The following is a 22,846-nucleotide window of genomic DNA, read 5'->3' on the forward strand; positions in this document are numbered from 1 at the left end:
GAGTGACTATGTATAATCGCGTGAAGAGTGCCACAACATCCTTCAACATTGAGATCTGCCCTGCCTGCTTGCTGTTGGTCTTGGGTGTTGGGCATCTGAAGAGCGGCAGTAATTTATTTTTGATGGGCTCATGAATGGAGTGTGTGCAGTCCACTATCACTGTGTTATGGTACTTGTTGTACTGATCACTGCCCACTGATTCCACAATGCGGACGGTGTTGACCACAGACCCGTCAATCACATTCCGTGTGTCCAGCGTAAGTAGTTCTGAGGTATCGTCCAGGAAACTGATTGCTCATCCCACTGATGGTGGTCACCAGAGTGAGGGTGAGCGTCCTTCTTCGTGGTGTTGTTGTTTCTTGCCTTCTTCTGAGATATACTCCTGCTCAAACTATTTTAGGAGTTGTGCTTGTTCAGGCCCTATGATCATCCACTTCTCGAATGCTGAGGGATTTTCTGTGAGTCCCACTGCATCGTTGTTCTGCTCATGAGCCTGATCTATCGGCATGCTAGAGAATCTGTTTTTGTTCTTGTTAAAGACCCAATGGCCATGTTCTTCATATTCCCTGTGAATGGATGAGGGGCAAGCTTTCCATGTTGCGAATGTGGACAGGGATCCATTGCGCGTAGTTCTGATGATCAAGGGCAAAGAACCATGGAACAGGAGCTTTGAGTGTCTCCACATAGAGTGGAAAATCCTGTTTTCTGTGGGCCCGCACGAATATCAGACCCAGAAGTTCCATGAAGAGGATGGTATCCCAGTACTGGAATGTTGGACTCTTTCTGATTATGTCTTGTCTCCAGGCTTTTGGTCTTCTCATCATGTGGTCCCTCAGGCATCATGTCCAAGAAGGCATCGTGCTGCAGCTTTGCCAGTGCCAGGGCGCTCACTTGATGGGCATGTCTTGTCCTTGTGAGGTGGGATGCTTTGAGGAAGGAGTTGGCTGTGCCAGTGGATGCGATGCCCGCCTCAGTCAGTGCTGTGGTCTATCCAGAAGCTTCCAAGTAGTCACCAAATGTCTTCCACATTGCCATTTCGATATGGAGGCCGCCCAACATGACTACACATTTGTCTACACCATGTGTTTGTGGCCAGTTCCACAGAATATATTTGGCCAGTGCATACAGTGGTGCATCCACGGCCATTACTGGGATCTGTCCTGGATTCAGGAACTGTGTGGCTTCACGCTGTACATCCATCCCATGCTTGATCATGGAAGCTGTAGCAGCCTTCTCGTAGAACAGTGGCAAGAGCTGGGTGAGAGCAGGCTGCAGGTCTTCTGATACATCATGTAGAGATTGCGTGGTAGGCTGACCAGGCCACGATGTCTCCCTGGTCTAGCTCCTCCTTTTCGATCACCTTTAGTGAATGCTCAATCCAGCATTCCTCTTTCACATGTGCTCCACTAAGGTGTCCCTCAATAGTTTTTGTCCGATTGGGTGTCTTGGGAAAAGCCACATTAGCCTTCTTGAGTGCAACTGGTGAAGTTGTCAGGTAAGCGATGATTTCTCTTTGTTTCTGGCGAAGGTATGCCTGTTCTATCCTGGCAGTGACCCACATTAGACATGGAGGGGAACTGAAAAAGACTGTTGCCTGTGCCATGGAAGGACCCTTTGGCTGTGGTGCTTGATGGGTTATGATCAATGTTGTTGAGAGCACTAACAGTGAAGAGCCCCTTTGCATAGCTGAGCAGGACACACAACACCGTTCTTCTCAATGTTCTCACAGACAGCTGTAGCCAGCTGATTCTCCACCTCCACCACCCAATCATAGATGACACAAAATCAAAGAGCTGTGTTATCATTTTATTTGACCTGGTCTGCGAGTGCATACTTCCCCCTTAGTAAAGTGGCAAGGGTGATTCGTACTCCAGTGAATGTCGTGATTTGGAAGTTGAAGCCTTCTTCTTACAGTTAAACAAGATGGTCTGTGAGATAGTGAGGCAGGACTGGGAGTCAGTAGTGCCTGATCCTTCAAGTCTGCCCCGACCAGCATCATTGTTACCAGGGTCTTGAAACTGGTGGGAACATCACTTACTGATATTCCTAACATCCTAGCATTCATTGACCCAGAAAATGTCAACTTTGACACTAAGATTGACTTTTCTAAGTGACTTGGAAGCTGATATATTGACATTTATAGGTTTTACATGCAAACAGCTTGGAAATCCAAGATGGCCACCATCCACCATCTTGATTAAGTCGAACCCCCTCTAAATTGAAAGGTATGGTGATGGAGAGCATTGGAAAAAATGTGGTGCTTTTGTCCGCTGTGTCCCCATTATTTTGCTAAGCCACCTGACTACAGGGGAAGGGTACAGAGAAATGTCTGCAGCATTGAAGGTCCCAATGAGCACAGTAGCCTCTATCATCTGTACATGGCAGACTTTTTGAACCACCAGGACTCTTCCTAGAGTTCGCAGCCAGGCCAAACTGAGCGGTCGGAGGAGGAGAAGGGCCTTAGTCAGGGGGGTGACCAAGAACCCGATAGTCACTCTGACAGAGCTTCAGTGTTGGTCTGTGAAGAGAGGAGAACCTTCCAGAAGGACAACCATCTCTGCAGCACTCCACCAATCAGGCCTGTATGGTACAGTGGCCAGACGGAAGCCACTTAGTGAAAGGCACATGACAGCCCGTCTGGAGTTTGCCAAAAGGCACCTGAAGGACTCTCAGACCATGAGAAACAGAATGATCTGGTTTAATGAAACAAATATTTAACCCTTTGGCCTAAATGCCAAGTGTCATGTCTGGAGGAAACCAGGCACCACTCATCACCTTGCCAATACCATCACTACAGTGAAGCATGGTGGTGGCAGTATCATGCTGTGGGGATGTTTTTCAGTGGCAGGAACTGGGAGACTAGTCAGGATCGAGGGAAAGATTAATGCAGCAATGTACAGAGACATCCTTGATGAAAACCTGCTCCAGAGTGCTCTGGACCTCAGACTGTCGCGAAGGTTTATCTTCCAACATGAAAACAACCCTAAGCACACAGCCAAGATGACAAAGGAGTGGCTTTGGGACAACTCTGTGAATGTCCTTGAGTGGCCCAGCCAGACCCAGACTTGAACCTGTTTGAACATCTCTTGAGAGATCTGAAAATGGCTGTGCCCTGACGCTCCCCATTTAATCTGATGGAGAGGTCCTGCAAAGACGAAAATGGGACAAACTGCCCAAAAATAGGTGTGCCAAGCTTGTAGAATCATACTTATAAAGACTTGAGGCTGTAATTGCTGCCAAAGGTGCTTCAACAAAGTATTGAGGAATACTTATGTATATGCCTTTTTCTTCTCACTCACAAAGCCCTTCACAACCGCTACCTCACCAACCTGCTCCACCACCACACTCCCTCCCGCTCCTCTGATGCCAACCTCCTGTCCACCCCAAGCACCGGACCTGGGGTGACAGAGCTTTCTCCATCGCCGCTCCCTCCCTCTGGAACTCACTCCCCAAACCCATCAGAGACTGCACCAACCTGTCAACTTTTAAATCATTAGTCAAAACGCACCTTTTTAGATCTGCTTTTAATGTGTAATTAATGCTGTGATTTTATATGAGGTCCTTGTTTTATGTTTATTTTAACCATGTACAGCGACTTTGAGAACTTTGAAAAGCGCTATATAGAGAATATTTATTATTATTATTATATGTTATATTTTCATTCTTAATTTTTGCCAAACAAAAATCAAGCATGGATAGCTTTACCTTATACCGCACTGTATGCAGGGGCGCCAACAGAAATGTTGGGCCCCATGAAAAAAAAGAAATGAAAAAAAAAAATTAAGTTAATCATTTCTATTAGGTTTTTGGGGCCCTTGGAATTGTCCTAACTTTTCCCCCCTATACGAGTAGCATGTACCTGCAGAGCCGGAGAGCTGCAGTTTCAGGACCGCAGTTTTAGGACCCTCGTTTTATCTGACAGCGCCACGGAGCGAATTGGATAAACATGAACCGGACATGATCCATCACAGACCCTCTCCTGGACCCCCTGCAGTTTGCCTACAGAGCCAACAGGTCTGATGACGACGCAGTTAACATGGCTTTCCACTTCACCCTACAGCACCTGGACTCCCCCGCATCCTACGCCAGGATCCTGTTTGTGGACTTCAGCTCTGCCTTCAACACCATTATCCCCGCCCTGCTTCAGGACAAGCTCTCCCAGCTGAAACTCTCCCGGTACACCAACAGCTGCACCTCCAGTCTTCCATCCGTCAAACTCGAAGTTGGCGGACGACACCACCCTCATTGGGCTCATCTCTGACGGGGACGAGTCTGATTACAGCTGGGAAGCCGACAACCTGGTGACCTGGGGCCTCATGTATAAAGGATTGCGCAGCTTTCATACCAGAAGATGGCGTACGGCCAAAACTCGAAAAGTACCTACGCACAGAAATATGCACATGTATAAAACCGGTCGTACGCCAGGTCCTGCGCACCTTTCCTTCATAAATCACAATCAACGTAGATTGACCGCAAGTGAACGAGCCACTGACCCCGCCTTGCCTCCTCCCATAAATGAATATGCAGATGGACTATAAATGCGCTCCTGAGGTCATTTCTTTCTTAATTATTTATCGAATAAACGCCACACCAAAAATGACAAACCAGCTTACGCAAGCTTTTTGTGCGTACACAACGTTTATACATGAGGCCCCTGGTGCAGCCAGAATAACTTATAACTCAATGCTCTTAAGACAGTGGAGATGGTTGTGGACTTCAGGAAGAACACAGCCCCACTCACCCCCATCACCCTGTGCGACTCCCCAGTCAACACTGAGGAGTCCTTCCGCTTCCTGGGCACTATCCTCTCTCAGGACCTCAAGTGGGAACTGAACATCAGCTCCCTCACCAAGAAAGCACAACAGAGGATGTACTTCCTACAGCAGCTGATGACATTCAACCTGCCAAAGACAATGATGGTGCACTTCTACACAGCCATCATTGAGTCCATCCTCACCTCCTCCCTCACCATCTGGTACGTTGCTGCAATTGCCAAGGACAAGAGCAGACTGCAGCATATCATCCACACTGCTGAGAAGGTGATCGGATGCAATCTACCCTCGAGGACCTGCACACCTCAAGGATCCTGAGGCGAGCGAGGAAGATTGTGGCCGACTCCTCCAACCCTGGACACACTCTGTTTCAGCCACTCCCCTCTGGCAGAAGGCTGCGGTCCATCGGGACCAATGCCACACGCCACAAAAACAATTTCTTCCCATCCGCTGTTGGCCTCTTCAACAAGGCTAAAGGCTCACACTGACTTTAATGAATTTAGTCACAATCTGCACAATGACACCTTGCCACATTGCAATTTGCACTCTATTACACTATTTGTGTATTTTGTACTATTTGTAGTTTTTGTATTTTTATGTTGTAAATTATGGCTACTTTATATTTATTCTAAATCCCCTTAGTATTAGCTAGACTTTGTACCTTTTGTAGCTATAGTAAGACCACATATTTAAGATTTAAGGTTCCTATATGTTTAATGTATGCACTTTCCTGCCAAAGTAAATTCCTTGTCTGTGCAAACTTTCATGGCGATTAAAACCCTTTATGATTCTGATGAAAAACAGTGTTGCCAAAATCGTCAGTTAAAAAGAAATACTGAATAGCTGCATCATTAAATAGTTGAGTCAAGTCGCAGTTGGTTTTTAGGATTGTTAAATTGGTGAGGTAGCATCTGAGATAAAGAGAACTCATACACAGTAGCCTACTGCAATGCATAAAAGGTGCAAGTGCAGCTCAACATTACGTCTATTTTCGTGAGACAATCATTCAGATTTTACATGTAGCACGACATACACATCGTATAGGCTCTGAAGTGCTGCGCAACATAACTTATATTTTAATGAAACATGAATTAAATAGCCTACTGACAGTTTGCTCAAAGCCTAAGACGAGGGAACCATAGGCTCAACACTTAAATCGCCTCGGTTCGCCTATCAATCTACACATAGCAATACGCTAGGAAGGCAGTGCACGCGCGTTCACGCGTAGGGGAGTGGAATTCTGCGAGAGAGTGAGAATTCAGTCCAACAGGGGGCGCTGTTTAACTACCACATTGAATTCCCATTTGAATAAAGAGTCGAAAAAACCGTGTCAATATGAAATGCAATGCATTAAGCTGTCATTTAACATTTTATTCAAAATGTACAAACTGAATTGCGGATTGCATTGGCATTTGCATATAGACCAATTATCACCCTGCGTCACACAACTGTCAAGCAGGCTCAACTGCGCATGTCAGTTGCAAAAGATGAACTTCTCCCCGGTCTACTACACTTGGAGTGTCGATCAGGTCATCATATATCTCTGGCCACTGGATTGCAGGGCTTGCTCAACTTTTTGAGGCTCTTGGCCTTTGGACAAATACAATTACGTTTCACTTTTCTATGCACAAAAGTCACTTGACCCCGATACCCTTAAATAGCCTGACCAAGTAATCGGGCAAAACTAGCCTGGCTAACAGAGGTCGCTTTCTCAGGCAAATGACGAATGAAACAGACTCGGTTAAAGAAATCCGGGATGCTGGCTATCTTCATCAGGCCCGTATCTACATTAGGCAGTCCTCCCTGACGTTTCTGGTGTATAATGGAGTTAAATACAACATTGTGCACACTGCCAGTGAGCGAGTCTGACTGAGGCTAACGTCAAAACAGTGTAACAGGGACGCAGACTCACTCAGATTGCCAGTTTAAACAAATCAGAAAAATAATCAGACCAGCTGGCTAATAGCAGAATTCTTATATCTCTCGAAAGCTGCCCTGCTCGACTTTTTAGATGTAAAATTGACTGTAAAACTGTAAAATTATGAACTTTGTGACATTACGTGAAGACATGGCTGCCGCTCGACTATGCGGTCTGTACCGGGCGACATTCTCACTCAAATTTCAAGACTTTCGTGACCCAAATCAAAATTCTGATGCGACAGATCAATGGGTAATCGCTTTCTCTCTTAAAGGCTGTCCTCCTCGACCTTTTTGTAGTGATGTTACGCTCGATACCGTGCTCACGAAGCAGTATCGACCTTTCAAAACAATTGATACCGATACAAACGTGTCGAGCGTTTGAAATGGGCAAAAACCACGTGATCAGAGTCGAAGTGTTGTGTTCAGTGTTGAAGCTGAAGCATCGGACGTCACACGAGCAGCTGACACAAACAGCGTTTTATTCAAACGCTTAAAAGACATCAGAAATCACTAATATTCGTAGGTTATAGAGAGGAGACATAGGCCTATTTATGGGCGCTATAGAATACATTCATTGACAGAGCCAGAGATACAGATAGATTGCCAGAGCTGATAGACAGAGATAGATACAGATATGAGATCGTACACAAGCACATAGCCTACATATTTCTCTAGTTTTACCAGCCTTCAAATGTGGCCATCCCTTTCCTATGGAGTTAGATTAGTTTCATAATTCAAACAAACAAACGCAACACGATTCAAACAAACTTAACACGATCCAAACAAACGTAACACGATTCATAAAAACATAACACGATTCAAACCAACAAACGTAACACGATTCAAACAAACGTAACACGATTCACAAATGTATTTCGTGATTCACAAGTGTAACGCGATTCACAAATAAATGACCCTATTACATTCGTTTGCCACCTGACAAACACAAGTTACAAATCCCTGCATTCGTTGGTGTGAATCCCTGCATTCGTTCGTGTGGATTTTTGGAACTTTCCTGACGCGCTTAGATTCACAAATGCATTTTTTCTAAAAGATATCCTCTGCAGCCTATCAGATGTCTCCAATTTCAGCCAATCACTGGAGAATGTCTAATATGGGTAGACGGGCTCTGCGTTAGCCAAGGAAACACGGAAAATGACTAAACATGAATCCTGCCATTCTCAACAATATTCAATCACGTATGATCATCGGTTTAATAAGATTAACAAGCAATATTTCACCTACATGCTACCAGACGACATTGCTCGTGATCTGAAGGAGACGATATCCGTCATTATGGCAGGTTGTTGAAGTCCACATAGACACGTTACTGTAATGTGATTGGCTACAATTGGAAGAGACGATCTGATAGGCTGCAGAGGATATCTTTTAGAAAAAATGCATTTGTGAATCTAAGCGCGTCAGGAAAGTTCCAAAAATCCACACGAACGAATGCAGGGATTCACACCAACGAATGCAGGGATTTGTAACTTGTGTTTGTCAGGTTGCAAACGAATGAAATAGGGTCATTTATTTGTGAATCGCGTTACACTTGTGAATCACAAAATACATTTGTGAATCGTGTTACGTTTGTTTGAATCGTGTTACGTTTGTTGGTTTGAATCGTGTTATGTTTGTATGAATCGTGTTACGTTTGTTTGGATCGTGTTGCGTTTGTTTGAATTATGAAACTAATCTAACTCTATACTTTCCTGGTTTCAAAAGCATGTTCCAAAACCTTAACCGCTAGCTTACATTATCATACAATAATGTATTCATTTAGCATATATTTCCATTAAAACGGGGTGAGCGGATGCGATCTCACTTTGTCTGAGTGAGCCAAACTCAGTTGAGCGCTTCGTGTAATTCATGTTATAAGAACCTAAAAATAAATTTTATAAACGTAAAGTAGCAAAGACGTTACGTTGTTTATAATACAACAACATATTTTTGACACTTGCGAATCGAAACGTTTGTCACATAACCTTTATTTATCAAGTTGTCAATGACGATTGTGACTGACGTCTCGAGGACTTGACGTCACTTGATTCCTTCCTTCGCTCGATACAGTCGCCATACCATAAACTGACCAGCAGATGTCCCTATGGAGAAAATGTATCGAACGCTTCGAAAAAGCGATACTTTTTCGAGACAATTGGGTCAAATAGCTTGTTGCTTCGGAAAGCTTCGTTTCCCCCATCACTACCTTTTTGGTCTTTTTAAATCTAACTATTTGTATTATCCGTGTGGTCCTTTTGCCATTTAAAATGCTATCCTTTCCCGGTTTTCTGCAACCACGTTGCGCGCCCGAATGTTTACAAACAAATAATTGGTCTATTTAATTGCCATTTGACAATAGCTTTTACAGTAAGTGCTCAGTTGGTAACCCGCGACGTTACCTTCTGGCAACGTTGTGGCAACGTTGTGGCAACGTCGTACCTTGGTCGGCTGGTTACGTTATTTTTTGGTTCAATGGACAACGTTGGCGCAACGTTGTACCTTGGTCGCCTGGTTACGTTATTTTTAGACCCGTGGGCAACGTTGCCGCAACGTTGTAACTTGGTCGGCTAGTTGCGTAATTTTTTGGTCCCATGGACAACGTTGCCGCGACGTTGCACCTTGGTCGGCTAGTTACCTTATTTTTAGACCTGTGGACAACGTTGCCGCGACGTCGTACCTTGGTCGGCTGGTTACGTTATTGTTTGGTCCCATGGACAACGTTGCCGCGACGTCGTACCTTGGTCGGCTGGATACATACATTTTGGTACCATTAAGTTGCCGTTCAGTCGCTCTTTGGTCGCAGGACAACCGATCTCGAGTGCAATATAGTGGTTTATCCAGAGATAGACTGGACTGCTCTCAGTTCTGACACTAGTGTAGCTATAGTCTACATGAATTCCAATCACACACAATATTAAATGTTGCACCCAGCACATATAAATGTAGACAATGCATGTAGCCTAATTCATGTGCTGCTCAGCCCCAGCATGTCATTGGTCATCAACTTTCTCATATGCAGAAACATAGCTTTAATAAAAAAAGACTGGAATTTTGAATTTAGTCTTTCATTCTTTACTATAAACATGTACAAAAGCAATCAATGTGTGATGTGTAACATGATTAAGCAAACATTGTTTGTATAGCACACCAAAGCTGTATGACAAACAATGCAAATTTGTGCTCAAATAATTTAATACAAAATTGTTAAATGTGACCAAAAGGTAAGCGACTCTTAAGAGTTTCATTTCCAAAGACAAGCTACTTCAAAGTTGAGCTTCTTTACATAAATTGTTTTAAATATATAAACATATTTTTCAGAAATTCTATAACGTATAGGTTGAAATTGAGGCTATTTAGATTGTTTATCTTATGTGCTATCGCTAGCTACAGTAGAGGTTAAACCCTCCAGAGGTTTATGTTGAAATACTGAAAATGCATACATGTTATTAAAGTTTAGTGTCTCCCAAATCACCCACATAAGAATCAGTGAAAATAAACGTTGAGAACTGTTAGGAAACCTTGTCTCAAAATAGTTTAGCCCTGAATTTTCAAAGACTAGAGCTACTCCTTTCATATCCATATACTAATACTATGTACGTAGGCTAAACTACATTTCACTTTCATTTCTGTACAGATTATCCTACCACCGTCACACGGCCTTGCACTGCGTCCCTAGGAAATGATGGTAAAGTAATGAATTGCCGTTTATAACATTGACAATAATTGTATGAGCCATGGCAAAGGCTATGTTTTGAAGCAAAAGAAAAAAATTATTCAACCTTAATTTGACCATTCTTGCTCTGATTTAACTCAAAAATCTAAATAGTCAAATAACTGTAATTCCATTGGTATTGGCATTATTTGGTTAATGTTAATACACTGTTCAGTTTCCCATCTTCCGTCAAACCATAGGGGAATTACTTTCGGTTGTTTGGCCAATATTGACCCCCTACAATGTTGAAATAGATTTGCTGAAACACCAGTTTCGGATGGTACATCATGTAAATTGTAGGAATCATATGAATCATGTAAATTGTAGGAACAATAGCCGATAGAAATAGGCTGGGCTACTCATTGTGATTTCTATTTGTAGGCAATGACCAAATACAATTTCAATTATTTGTATTTATTTTAGTGCCCAAAGGCATTTGGTCAATTTTGAGCGACGAAGGCCCAAGGGCTGAGAATGTTGCTAAAATAAATGCCAGATTGTGACGGGAAATGGTGACGTTAACTTAGGTATTCATCAGGGAATTAAAGCACATCAAATCGCGTCTCCCAGCGTATAACTAAGCAAATTACATAAGGTTCGAGATCGCTCAGCTGAACCAGGAAATGATATGCCGTGTCTGCCAAAGCTATCGGGCTCATAAAGTGGGAGGGGATCGGTAGAAACGCAGAGTTTAGCATGGAAAACCTGCTAGCGAGCAGGTTAGTTTCACGGAGTAAGTTACCATGGAAACTTACCAAAAGGTTTCGTTACTTCTCTTTCTGGAACGTGGAACTCGGAGTATGCCTCTTTTTAAGGTTAAACAACTCAAAGTTTTCACTAAACCCGCTACTTGGAATACCCCCCAGGTCAATTGATAATGGCTCCAAAGCCTTGGCGTAAACAATATGGAAAAGTTGACAATAAAATGTCAATTTTCTAAAGGCTAACTTACAGCAAACCACATCAATTTGGATTATGGAAGCTGAAATAGCTCCTCCTTGGTTCAGGAGTTTTGGCCATTAGTTTTTTGAGCTAAATGTAAAATAAACATGAAGTTTTTCAATTGGTAAAACCTTGTCTAGTGATGCCATCACTCCGGCCCTGCTCCCATCCATCCTCGCTGACGCGTATCGTTACGGTAGGGGTCCCCCGCCCCGCTATCGGTAGCCTATCTGAGAAAACCTTTTTAGAAAAGACGGATTATGGACCCAACCTACTCTATTTGGGAGGGGAGAACTCCCTCACATGGTATAACCCATGCAGACGCTGAGGTGTCAGAATGCGGAACGTGTGTAGCCTAAAAAATTAGAGAATAAGACTAACGTGACAACAAACAACTGTGCAACTGTATCTGCTTTTCTGCCTGACTTTTCAAAGTAATTACCTTGTTCTTGCGAAATGAAATCTCTTTTGGAAATTCCTGGTCAATGTTGGAGTGAGCTGAAGTGGCGCTGAAGATTTGAAGCCTTGAAATGCGCTAATGGCATAAGGCAGAATGACCATTACGTACAACAAAAAATATAAACTCTCATCTGTTAAAAATTTCCCATGTTCATCTTCATATTTGCGTTTTGCTGAGCATTTTTCCCCTGCCATTTTCAGAGCGAACTTGACACCAATTGTTTACTCAACAACGAGGTTTTCCCTCCCTCTAAGCTCAGCGTGGAGTTTTATGTTAGTCCACACCAAACACGTTTCGCATTCACAAAGTGAATGTATACAGACACGATCATGCGAAACTTCACGTCAGACGTGCATATGGTTGGGATGCAAATATTGAACTCAACATGAACATTGAACACACATGTGTGTTCCTGAAAAAAACACAAACACAAAATTCGATATGAATGTAAGAGCCCACGAGACCAAGCAAAGAGCCGCATGCGGCTCGGGAGCCGCGGGTTGGCCAGGCCTGTACTAAGGTTTCTTAATGTGTTATAATGCTTACCGGTTCTAATAACATTAGACGCTAGGTCTGAGAGGTTGTTGGCCTCTCTTTCAATCTCTCACTCTGTGGGACACATTTCTTTAGCTACTGGTGAAGACATGCAAATACATATGCTCTGCAATTTGTATTTGTATGCAAATTACAGGGTTCGTACGGTCATGGAAAACCTGGAAAAGTCATGGAATTTTAAAATTGTTATTTCCAGGCCTGGAAAAGTGCTTGAAAAAAATTAAATCCCAAAAGTTTTGGAAAAGTCCTGGAAAGTTGTTATAATCATATTTTAATGTTGTTCATTTACGCTGAGTTTTAAATAATTCACATGCGTTTAAAAGAAATACGTTCAAAATATAAGCAGGCATACTCTCATACTAACTGAAAAGTTAGATGGCCATAGCAACAGTAACTCAGAGAAGCGCGAAGGATAATTCAAAATGCCAGGAAAGTGTAGCTTTAACGATGCTTGGCTACAAATGGAAAGATACATTAAACAGACAAGACCCGGGACGAGCAAAATGTCGGTTGTGTGGTGGAAAATCATTTGACATTTTAAACATGGGAGAGGCGGCATTAACTAGCCATTCCAAAGGTAGCAGACATCAGAGCGCAGCTGCTAGCAAAGCTACAGGGGCTTATTTTCCCGACAGGGGCTTATTTTCCCGACTATGACCAGCGTTCTATACATTATGCCGCTTTTTACACGGCTACTTGCCAAAAAAATAACTTAACACAGTGTGTCTTTTTACAATTTATTTCTTACCGTTGGTAGTTTTGATTAGCAGAAAAATAGTTCGACATTGAACTTCATAGACGTTGAACATTCTTTAGGCTTCAAATCAGCTGACGTCGCTAAGCAACAGAGTACACTGGGGTTGAAAAGTTACCGGACTGCTTGCGGAGTGCTACAAAAGATATGAATCCGAGGTAAAAAAGCCACTACCCTTGACAGCGGTCAAATATGCATAGCAAAGTTCAAATGTAAAAAAATTGTTCACCGCAGAACGTTGGGAAGCCCATTTAAGTGAATGGAGCATTCTACAGTATTACGAACAGCAGTTTAATATAACTTTTTAACGTATACACCAAGATTTCACAAAAAGTTTGGTCATGGAAATTTGGTTTAAAGTCATTGAAAAGGCATGGAAAAGTCATGGAAATCCGTTGTTCAAAATGTGTATGAACCCTGAAATTAGCATTAGCACTCGAGACCGCTAGCGATGTTTCTTTGACTGCGACAATGAGAGTTGCTAAGCAACCATCAACTGTGGAAAGATTTAAAACAAAAGTCCTGAGCGGTCAATATGACTGTCTGGCCGGTAAAAGTGATCATATTTTCTTTGCCTTTTGAGTAATTTATATATAAAACGTTTTCAATTAAATAAAAACTATTTTAGAAAAAGTCAGATGCCAGCAGGATTCAACAAAGTTATTGCACATTGAACGACCATTGAGGCCGTTCTAGTGTGAACACTGTAAACTGGGCCTGTATGTGTGTTTGTCAAACACTGTTTCTGTCTCATCATGCTGTCCTTATGGCTGTTTCAAGTTTTCCATCTGTGTTCTTTCTAATGCCTGTGTATTTAGGTCCATCTCCTTGACAGCGTGTCAATGCTTGGTTCCCTGAAAAGTGTGTGTGTGTCCCTGCCTGCCTGTCCATTAGAACTTGGGCAGAGCTCACATGGCCACTTAAGGCTCCACTAAATTATTCAGAGTATTTACTTATAAATAAACACAGCTGGCTCCTGCTCCCAGCACTATCCCCCTCTCCTGTTTCTCCCCTTTCTCTCCCTCACTGTCCCTCTGTCTCCCTCTCTCTACTTTTGGTTCCTCAGCAAACCCACTAGTGAGCTTAGTCAGAACTAGGGCTGCAACGATAAGTCGACGTTGTCGACAACAACGACACCACACAATACCACACAATACAAGTATTGTGTGGGATAGTTTCACCCAAGATCCAACCAAAAATACAGTGACATGTAGTGTGTGCAAGGCGGAACTAGTTTTCCATGGCAGCACGATGTGCATGCTTGAGCATATCAAACGAAAGCATCCCGGCATGAGAGGAGATGGAAACGGCGAGAGGTGAGTGTGCTCAACCAAGATGGCCAGTTAGCGACACCAGTTGATAATAACGCATTACGCAGTATTTCAAGGATACTAACACCGTAGCAACATGTCCACAGACAGCAGTTAGACAGTTCAGTGTACACAACCAATGAAATGAGACACATTAAGATAGTTATAATAATTGTTTGTAGATAAATATTTTTGCCTTGTATGTGTCCTGAAGCAAATGCCTCTTTTTCCGTTTTTCTGTTTAAGTTCCAAGAACAGCAGTGGGTCTATTGATGCCTTTCTTTTGAGGAGGAATTATTGTACTCCTCAGCAAGCCGCCACTCTTACTGAATATATTCTTAACATAATTGACAAAGACATGAGGCCTCTTTCCATTGTGGATGGACAAGGATTTCGGGAAATGGTTTCTGCTTTAAACCCTGGATATATCCTTCCATCAAGAACACGTGACAAGTTTAATGGAACACAAATATGAAAAATCCTGTCAAAAGGTATACATACACCTAATGTAAATTCATGTTTTTTAGGAACAATCTAGATCTTAGTAAAGATGTCTAAACAGCAATTTAACCACTCAGATTGAGAATATTAATATAACATTTGTACCAAAAAAATTGATGTCTTTTAAAGGTTAAAGAAACCATTCAGGATGCAATAAGCTTCATTACATTGACAGCTGATATATGGACCAGCCTTGCTACAGAGGCATACCTTGGTGTCACATTTATGTGCCACTTTATTACTGAAGACTGGAAAATGAAGACTCTCACACTTGCAACAATGCCTCTTGAAGAACGACATACTTGTGCAAACATAGCAACATGGCTGGAAGAGATTCTTGCAAAATTCAGCATTTCAGTAAACAAAATTAAAGCAGTAGTCCATGACAATGGATCACATGTTGTGGCTGCAATGAAATTACTGGCAGACAAACAAACTTTTCAATGTGCCACTGAGTTCCTTAGTGGTCAAGAGTATGCAACACTGTCATGCCTTCCTCAACTTGCAAAAGGTCTACAGAGGTCTGTGGAACAATCCCTTAGCTTTGAAACAACACCTGGAAAAGCTCTTTTAGCCAAAGCTTCTATAGAGCTAACAGAGAGGTGGGGAAATATCAGCACTTTCTGCAAGGACAAAGACAACACAGTTCTTCTGTCAGCAGCTCTAGACCCAAGATTTCGGAAGCTCAAGTTTATGCCTGCTGAACAGAGGATAGAGGCTCAAAGCACTGTCGAAGTCCTTGCTATCAAAGCAGCAAAAGAGTCCTGGGAACCGACAGAAGGTGGTCAGAGTGTCTCTGTTCCAAGGAGAGAGCAACAGCAGTCAATGCTAGAAAACCTCCTCCAGTCTGACTCAGACAGCCTCAGTGAAGAGGAGATCTCCCACAATGTCAAAAAGATTAAGGAGGTGAGAAAGGAAGTACAGATGTACTTCTCAGAACCACAAATGCCCCAAAAAGAAGATCCCCTTGGTTGGTGGAAGGAAAATGAGGGGCGTTTCCCTAACCTATCAAAGCTTGCAAGATCTTTTCTTTCCATTCCTGCCACAGGAGCCTGTAGGTTCTGACTAGGGCTGCAACAAGAGTGGACTCCAGCAGAACGGATCTTCTCTGCTGCAGGAAACATTTGCTCACAAAAAAGAGCAAGCTTGTCACGTGAGCATGTCGATATGCTGACCTTCCTTTATTTGAACGTGCTTATTTGTTCAAAAACCGTACCATCTGATGGCTAAGCGGTGAGGGAGTCGGGCTAGTTATCAGAAGGTTGCCGGATCGATTCCCCACCGCGCCACATGATGTTGTGTCCTTGGGCAAGGCACTTCATCCTACTTGCCTCAGGGGGAATGTCCCTGTACTTACTGTACGTCGCTCTGGATAAGAGCGTCTGCCAAATACTAATAATAATTTACAATGTAAATGTAAAAAGCCAGTCAAGAAATGATACTGTTGTGTTACAGAGATTTGTTTACATTCTTACCTTTTTTTGTCTGTATTACAACTGACTGATTTGTGTTTATTTATCTTGTTCTTATTATTCTTATTGACTTTAAAAATGATTGAAACAATGCTTAAAGAGCATTTATGATTTAGGTTGGACAAAAAGAGACCTGTTCAGTTTGCTCAAAGTGCAATACACATATTTTTTTCAAAAGCTGGAGTGATTTCCTGGTTTTATTTATTAGTTAGAATAAGTATTACTCAATGTTTTAACAAATTGCAAAAGCTGAATAATCGTTCAAAGCCTTCTGACTAATCAACAAAAAAATAAATGATTAGTCGACTAATCAATCTAATAATCGTTAGAATAGTCGATTATCAAAATAATCGTTTGTTGCAGCCCTAGTCAGAACCTACAGGCTCTAGTCTCTTGTCTCTCACCAACTTTCAGATCTAGCCTGGCCCACTTCTCCTCTCCTGCTCTCACCTTCCCTTGTTCAACCCTTACCCAATCCTACCCGTCCTCCACCAGCCCACTCTATCCCTGTCACCATTCCTTGCTACTCTTTGATGCTCAACCCCTGAAGACGCTACATGGCTGTCTGTCCTCTTTCTTTCCCTCCCTTTCTCTGCCTCTCTCTGTAATTAAGTTGAGTATTTGAGTGTGTAGTGGGCTGAGAGACAAGGAAAAACATACATATTCCCCTAAGAGCACAGAGAGAGCAACAGATGGACGTAGGGAGTGAGAAAAAGAGCCTAGTTATTCATAATAACTAGGCTACATAATATGAATCACTTGTTAAGATTTAGGGAGAATTTGTTTTCCTAACGTGTACATAATTAATACACAAACATTTCTGACCCCAATATAAACATGTAATGCACTGGTAAACATTGACTTATTTGATTAGTAGGTTAATAACTGTTTTCATAGTTATATTGTTTACTATGATTACATTTACAAATGTTATAGTTTAATACAGAGTGTGAATTATACAATGACAATCGGGAGGTCAACCTTTCTCCAGGTCGTGTATCGACCCCCCCGACCTGTTGTTTTTACCTCTTTTGGGGGGGTCCAGACGTAATTCACATTCTCCGCGTAATTCACACCCTGGTTTAATAGTTACAAACCAGAAAATATTTGTTAATAGCACATGAGGTTATTTGAAACTCAAGTACTTACATACCATGAATAAACCACGTCCACAAGCTAGCTAACTCCTTTGGTTAGCTAAACTTCTTAAGTGGTTCCAAAGAGGGTTGTAAAATTCCAAATGGTTTCATTCCAAATGGTTTTCATTCATCTACTGACATCTGAGCAACAACAAACGGTCATGGTTGTTTCCTTTCAGCAAGGAATTTGATGCTTGAATGCAGCGTCGGAAATACACAAGGGCAAAGGGCAAAACTGCCCCTAAGAATATAATTTTGCCCCTGATATCCCTAGGAGAGGGGCAAATAATGCCCCCAAAATGTCCTATAATAAGAATAATAATTTATTTAACTTGTCAAAAACATTGTGACCTGGTCCAGTTGCTATATATTGCTTTTGATGTTCAGCTTGACTGATGCGCGTGTGTGTTAAGAACTGAAGGTAAAATAAATTTGAGCGCTTCTTAATCAGACCTGTGAGTGACTGCAAGTGTGAAGAGAACTGAGGAAGCAGTAAACACAGTTTCCGTCACCATCTCAGGTTCCAAAGATGAAATTCACTCACAGCGACCATGGAAAAATGGAAGCTAGATTGTCTTGGGGTGGACCCTATTTTTTGCAAAGCATGCCGAACTTGCTGGACTTTCGTCACCAGCGACCAAGCAACACGCCATCGCCTACGGTGTTAACTAGTAATAATTATTTGTTAATTATTTAGTTTACTTTAGCTAGTTTAACGTTAGTAAGCTAACGTTAGCTAGCTCTGTTAGTCATGGCTAACGTTAGACATAGTGCAGTCAGTGAATGATTTTCCCCCCATCCTCATAAGTAACTGTCATCTTGTGGTTGACAACCAATCCTCTATTTGGGGAAAGTTGAGTGTGCAGTTGAAAAAAGTTAGAAAATGAATGCAATAATAACAATTAATAAACACAGAGAAATACGATAAAATTGAATATGATGGTCTGATTTATGTTTTCTGTTAAAAGAAATCGAAGAAAACTATTTGAATCTGTAGACTACTGCTTAATAGTTATATTATTGCCATTTGATGATTTGGATTTCAGTCAGTGGGGGCAAAAATTGCCCCCTAAAAAATATGTAAATGTCCTACCCTCCTTGAATGTGAAGTACTCTGGAAATTGTATTACCACCAGTCATGTCCATCTTTAAGGAGAAACTGACCATTATGAATATTTAATAAGGCATAGATAGTTAATGTTATAATATCTTAAATATACTTAATGTTTTACAATGATGAACAAACTATTAACTAACTGTACAAATTCTTATTGTGCTGTTATTACAAAGGGTTCCTGAAAAAAATCCATAAAAAGAACAGGAAAGTACTATTACAAAGTGAGAAATAGAGAGATCTGAAGGCATAAAAAGGGAATGAATGGCAACTGAGGATGGGGAATAGGGGGATGTCGAGGGGCAGGTGCAGGATGAGGAGAAGCTTCAAGATAGGGGTGGTGAGAAAGAGAAGAGGGAGAGAGGGACAAAGAAGAGAGTTAGGTGGAAGGGTGGCCTAAATGAGAGTTGAGTCTTCTACATCCTAGATTGTCTTTCATCTCCATGTGTTTGAAGGCATAGCACTAACTGAGACACCCTTGGGTCGGTCTGCCAGTCTCAGTGTGTGGGTGTGTGTATGAGAGTTTGTATGAGAGTGCAATGTGTTTACATAGAGAGAGTGAGAGACAGGATTTTTTTTCTGTCTGACTTGCTTTGGCAGAAAGACGGCATCTGAGGGTAGATCAGTTTCCCATCTGCTCCTCTCTGTCTTTGTGTCTGTTCTTAAAAATAACCTGCTGTCTATCCCTCCCTTACAACACTCCCACTCCTCACTTCTGCCAATCCTACGCTCCTTGGTTATCTCTACTCTCTTTTTTTCATTATCACAGTTTACTGAACCATTAAAATCCACCTGTTCATCAGTACATCCATGCCTATCTCTCTATGCTCTTTGTCTCTATGAAGTCCACTGTGCTCCTCCACTAACAATCTTATCCTGCGCTTCTATAGCGGTACTGATGATTCACTCCTACACCTGGGTATGTAGGGGTCAACATTCACATCTAATGGAACAAATCCTTTTATTCCTCAAAAACAAACTCAAACAATGCCTCTTGCTTCTTTTATTTTTACCCTTACCTTCCTCGTACAATCCCTGAATTGACTGTGTGCTCCTATGAGGTATTTATATGATAACAATGGTATTCAAGTTTTTTTTTTTACATGCACCAAAAGTTCTTTGTGTGATTTGTTTTGGTTTGTAAAACATACAAATCTGTAGTCATTCATGCCTTGCGTCCAGTTTTCCATCTCGAACAGCTGGTACAGTAGTTTATGTACCTATTACTGTAACAGCTATCTTTTTCTCTGAAGATGACTAAGGTAGCTACCTATCTAAGTAAGCTGCACTTCTTGCCTGCCTGCCTGTCTGTCTGCTAGACTTCTATGGCATTACAGATCTTAAAGTTCAGGACGATTTGAGATTTAAATATAATGTATCTCATTACTAGCCTGACATTGCCATACTCATAATTTTCTGGTCAGATTATGAGTCTGAGAAACCTCTGTTGGGCTGTGAGTATGCTGTGTTTCAACGGAACTCGTAAAACAATCTTCGCTCAATTGGATAGACCTACAACCAATCAGAGCAACGTAATATGTTGTTTGTTGAAAACAAATTCAACTCAACAGCTCCTGTTCGGACATAGTTTTTCCCCTACCAAATGTTGTGGGCGGGGCTAAGTTGGGCTGGCAGCCAGGCTATCTCATTACTGAACATCCATAACAAAACACATCTACTAGTACTAAAATTGCATACACCACTAAAGAGAAAAAAAACTTCCAACCATGGAGGGTCCAACAAGACTTCAGTGAGCTCACTGATTAAAAGGTATCCATTTCTCTCGCTCCTTCCCTCTTCAAACGCACACACCAGGAGGCATATTCTGATGTTCTGACTAGACTACTCTCTTTCTCTGCCTCTATTTCCATCTCCCACATTATCCATCTGTTTCCAATTCTCATTTTTCATAATTCCTTTATCAGCCTCTTGGTCTGCCTACATCCTTCTACAGGGGAGCCTGTCAGAAATATTAATCTATCAAGCATTGCACAGTCAGTCGGTGAACAAGTTTAAGAAAGCTTTATTGCTTGTGGCCGGCCCACAAGGAGACAAAAACATCACACGCCATTGTGCTACAAAGTTTGTCTGGTTCACAAGTCTTCAAGTAAGACTATATATTGGTGAGAAGTCTCCTCCCCTGCATATCAGCTGTCAATATGATCGATCCCAGAAACAGAGTGCGCGTGCACGTGGAAACTTACAGAGTTCTCTGACCCTAGGCTTGACCATATGATTCACTCAGCACAGATAAGGTTAACACATTTATTGCACCTCTAGCATACTAATGGTCAACCTAGGTCAGTTTGTCTGCGTAAGCCTCGTGTCATCTATAGATCATGTGGGGAGAGGGTTCTCTGCTGGCAAGGAATGCTGAACACAGAATCATTCTTATTACAGGATAACAGTTACATCTTCAATTTTTCCAACATATCCCTCCTGTTTATCCTGAATAAAAGGTGTTATTCCAAAACCACGCCTACACACAGCCAATAAAATCAAAAATACATAAAATCAAAACAATTCATAAAAATAAAACATACGTAATGTTCAATAAGACTATACAGCATTATAGTCTAGTGGTGTGAATGCTTGGACATGACGGAAGCCCATGGTATTGGGTAAAACCCGTCATCACGAAGCAGAATGGTCATTTGATGTCTGATGCGTTGGACCTCATCTCAGATCTCCTTCACACAAATTCAAATAGAAACAAAGATTGTAACAAAGAAATCGATACAGAAATTATCAGGATATAAAAACATGCCTACTTGTTGTCAACATGGTCATCTCTAAAACCATCAAACATTCAGTAGACTGTCAGTCAGGTTTTCTAAGACAGGCCCTGATTGTGCTCTTCCTCTCCAGTTTAGGTGATAAGCATTTCTCTCAGATCAGGGAGTCATCATTCAACCAAACAAAAACCTGTTTAACCCTTAAGTCACCCCAGATTTTGTCTCCAGGTGTACTCCCCCGGTCAAACTTATCTCCATTTTATAGATTGCAAAATAAGCTCACCCTCCCCCGAATCTGATCTCCTACAGAGCGGCCAGGACTTTTGGTCAACAGACATTTCTCTCCAGCCTGCTGCTAACTCTTTTACAACCTCTGCATGATAAGACACATCACTTTGGCACAAATCCTGAAATCTCATTACATGCTCAATTTCGGTTTCTTTTAAAATTAATATCAACTTTCTGTAGTAAAAATAGGTTTCTCAAAAACAAAACATTAAACTTTAATGCAACTCCCAAATAATACTTCATTAAGTCACAAATGAAACAGTTTTGTTATCTCCTCTTCTGACAGTCTATCACTGTTCTCAAAACATTCAAACTTCTGCCCTGGAACATAACAAATCAGCTGGAACATCTTTACGTAACTGGTAGAACGTATCATGATAGGAGTGTTTGTACCTAAAGTTTATTCCACAGAAAACATTGTTTACTTATCTCAAGATTAAAACTTCACTTCTGAATCTCTTTACCATTTGCATTGTTATCAATGAAATAGTTAAATCATTATATCCGTAGTCATAGCACCATTTCGAATTGTTCATACGTTTGTCCACTTCTCATAGAAAATGTAGTCTAGTTGATCAAAACAGCAACCTCAACGCACTGTACTATAGGCAACCTCAACGCACTGTACTATAGGCACAGCACAGAGTTTTCCTTAATTTGACGTCAAACAAAATGCACGCTTGACTAACGTGTACCATGCCATTTCCTCTGACACTAGCCAGGAATGACCCTGTTCACCTCGGCTCATTTTCCAGGATTTAACGTGTAAAATCGGTCCCCACAATCCAGTCTCTTTAGGTCAGGGACCTCTCACTGGATTGAGACAGCATCTCTCTCCTGTCTGCGAATTTCAGAAGAAGTAGACTACACAGCAATTAAAATTACATTCTCACAGAGGTCAGTTGAAAGCAACTGACTCGTCGTTGGCCCATTCCTTAAACATTACATTTCTTTAGCTCAATAAAGTTCATGCATATCTTGTTCTCACTCAAATCGGGGTATGCTAAAAAAGTTTTTTCTTAAAGTTTTTCTTGAATAGTTTGTAAATCCATATGCTGTAGACACTCTTTCGTTATCACTCCCTCCTGTTGAGACATGATTAATCTCATGGCTCAATATTGTAGCATAACGAAATAGATTCTTTAGTATCACAAGTTCCTCCTGTGAATTTA

General features: G+C 41.7%; 1 protein-coding gene and 1 pseudogene across 1 annotated transcript in view; both read left to right on the top strand.

Annotated features, from left to right (window-relative positions):
- Positions 1–206: 206 nt before the first annotated feature.
- Positions 207–3,262, top strand: LOC124482063 (annotated as a pseudogene).
- A 12,357-nt stretch (positions 3,263–15,619) lies between these two features.
- zfhx3b (zinc finger homeobox 3b) overlaps positions 15,620–22,846 on the top strand; it is a 78,789-nt gene continuing 71,562 nt past the window's right edge. Inside the window, exon 1 of the mRNA XM_047042393.1 lies at positions 15,620–15,832. Coding sequence (XP_046898349.1) covers positions 15,620–15,832 — 213 coding nt within the window. The remainder of the gene's footprint in view (positions 15,833–22,846) is intronic.

The sequence above is a fragment of the Hypomesus transpacificus genome, chromosome 19 (genome assembly GCF_021917145.1).
Source record: "Hypomesus transpacificus isolate Combined female chromosome 19, fHypTra1, whole genome shotgun sequence".
NCBI lineage: Eukaryota > Metazoa > Chordata > Actinopteri > Osmeriformes > Osmeridae > Hypomesus > Hypomesus transpacificus.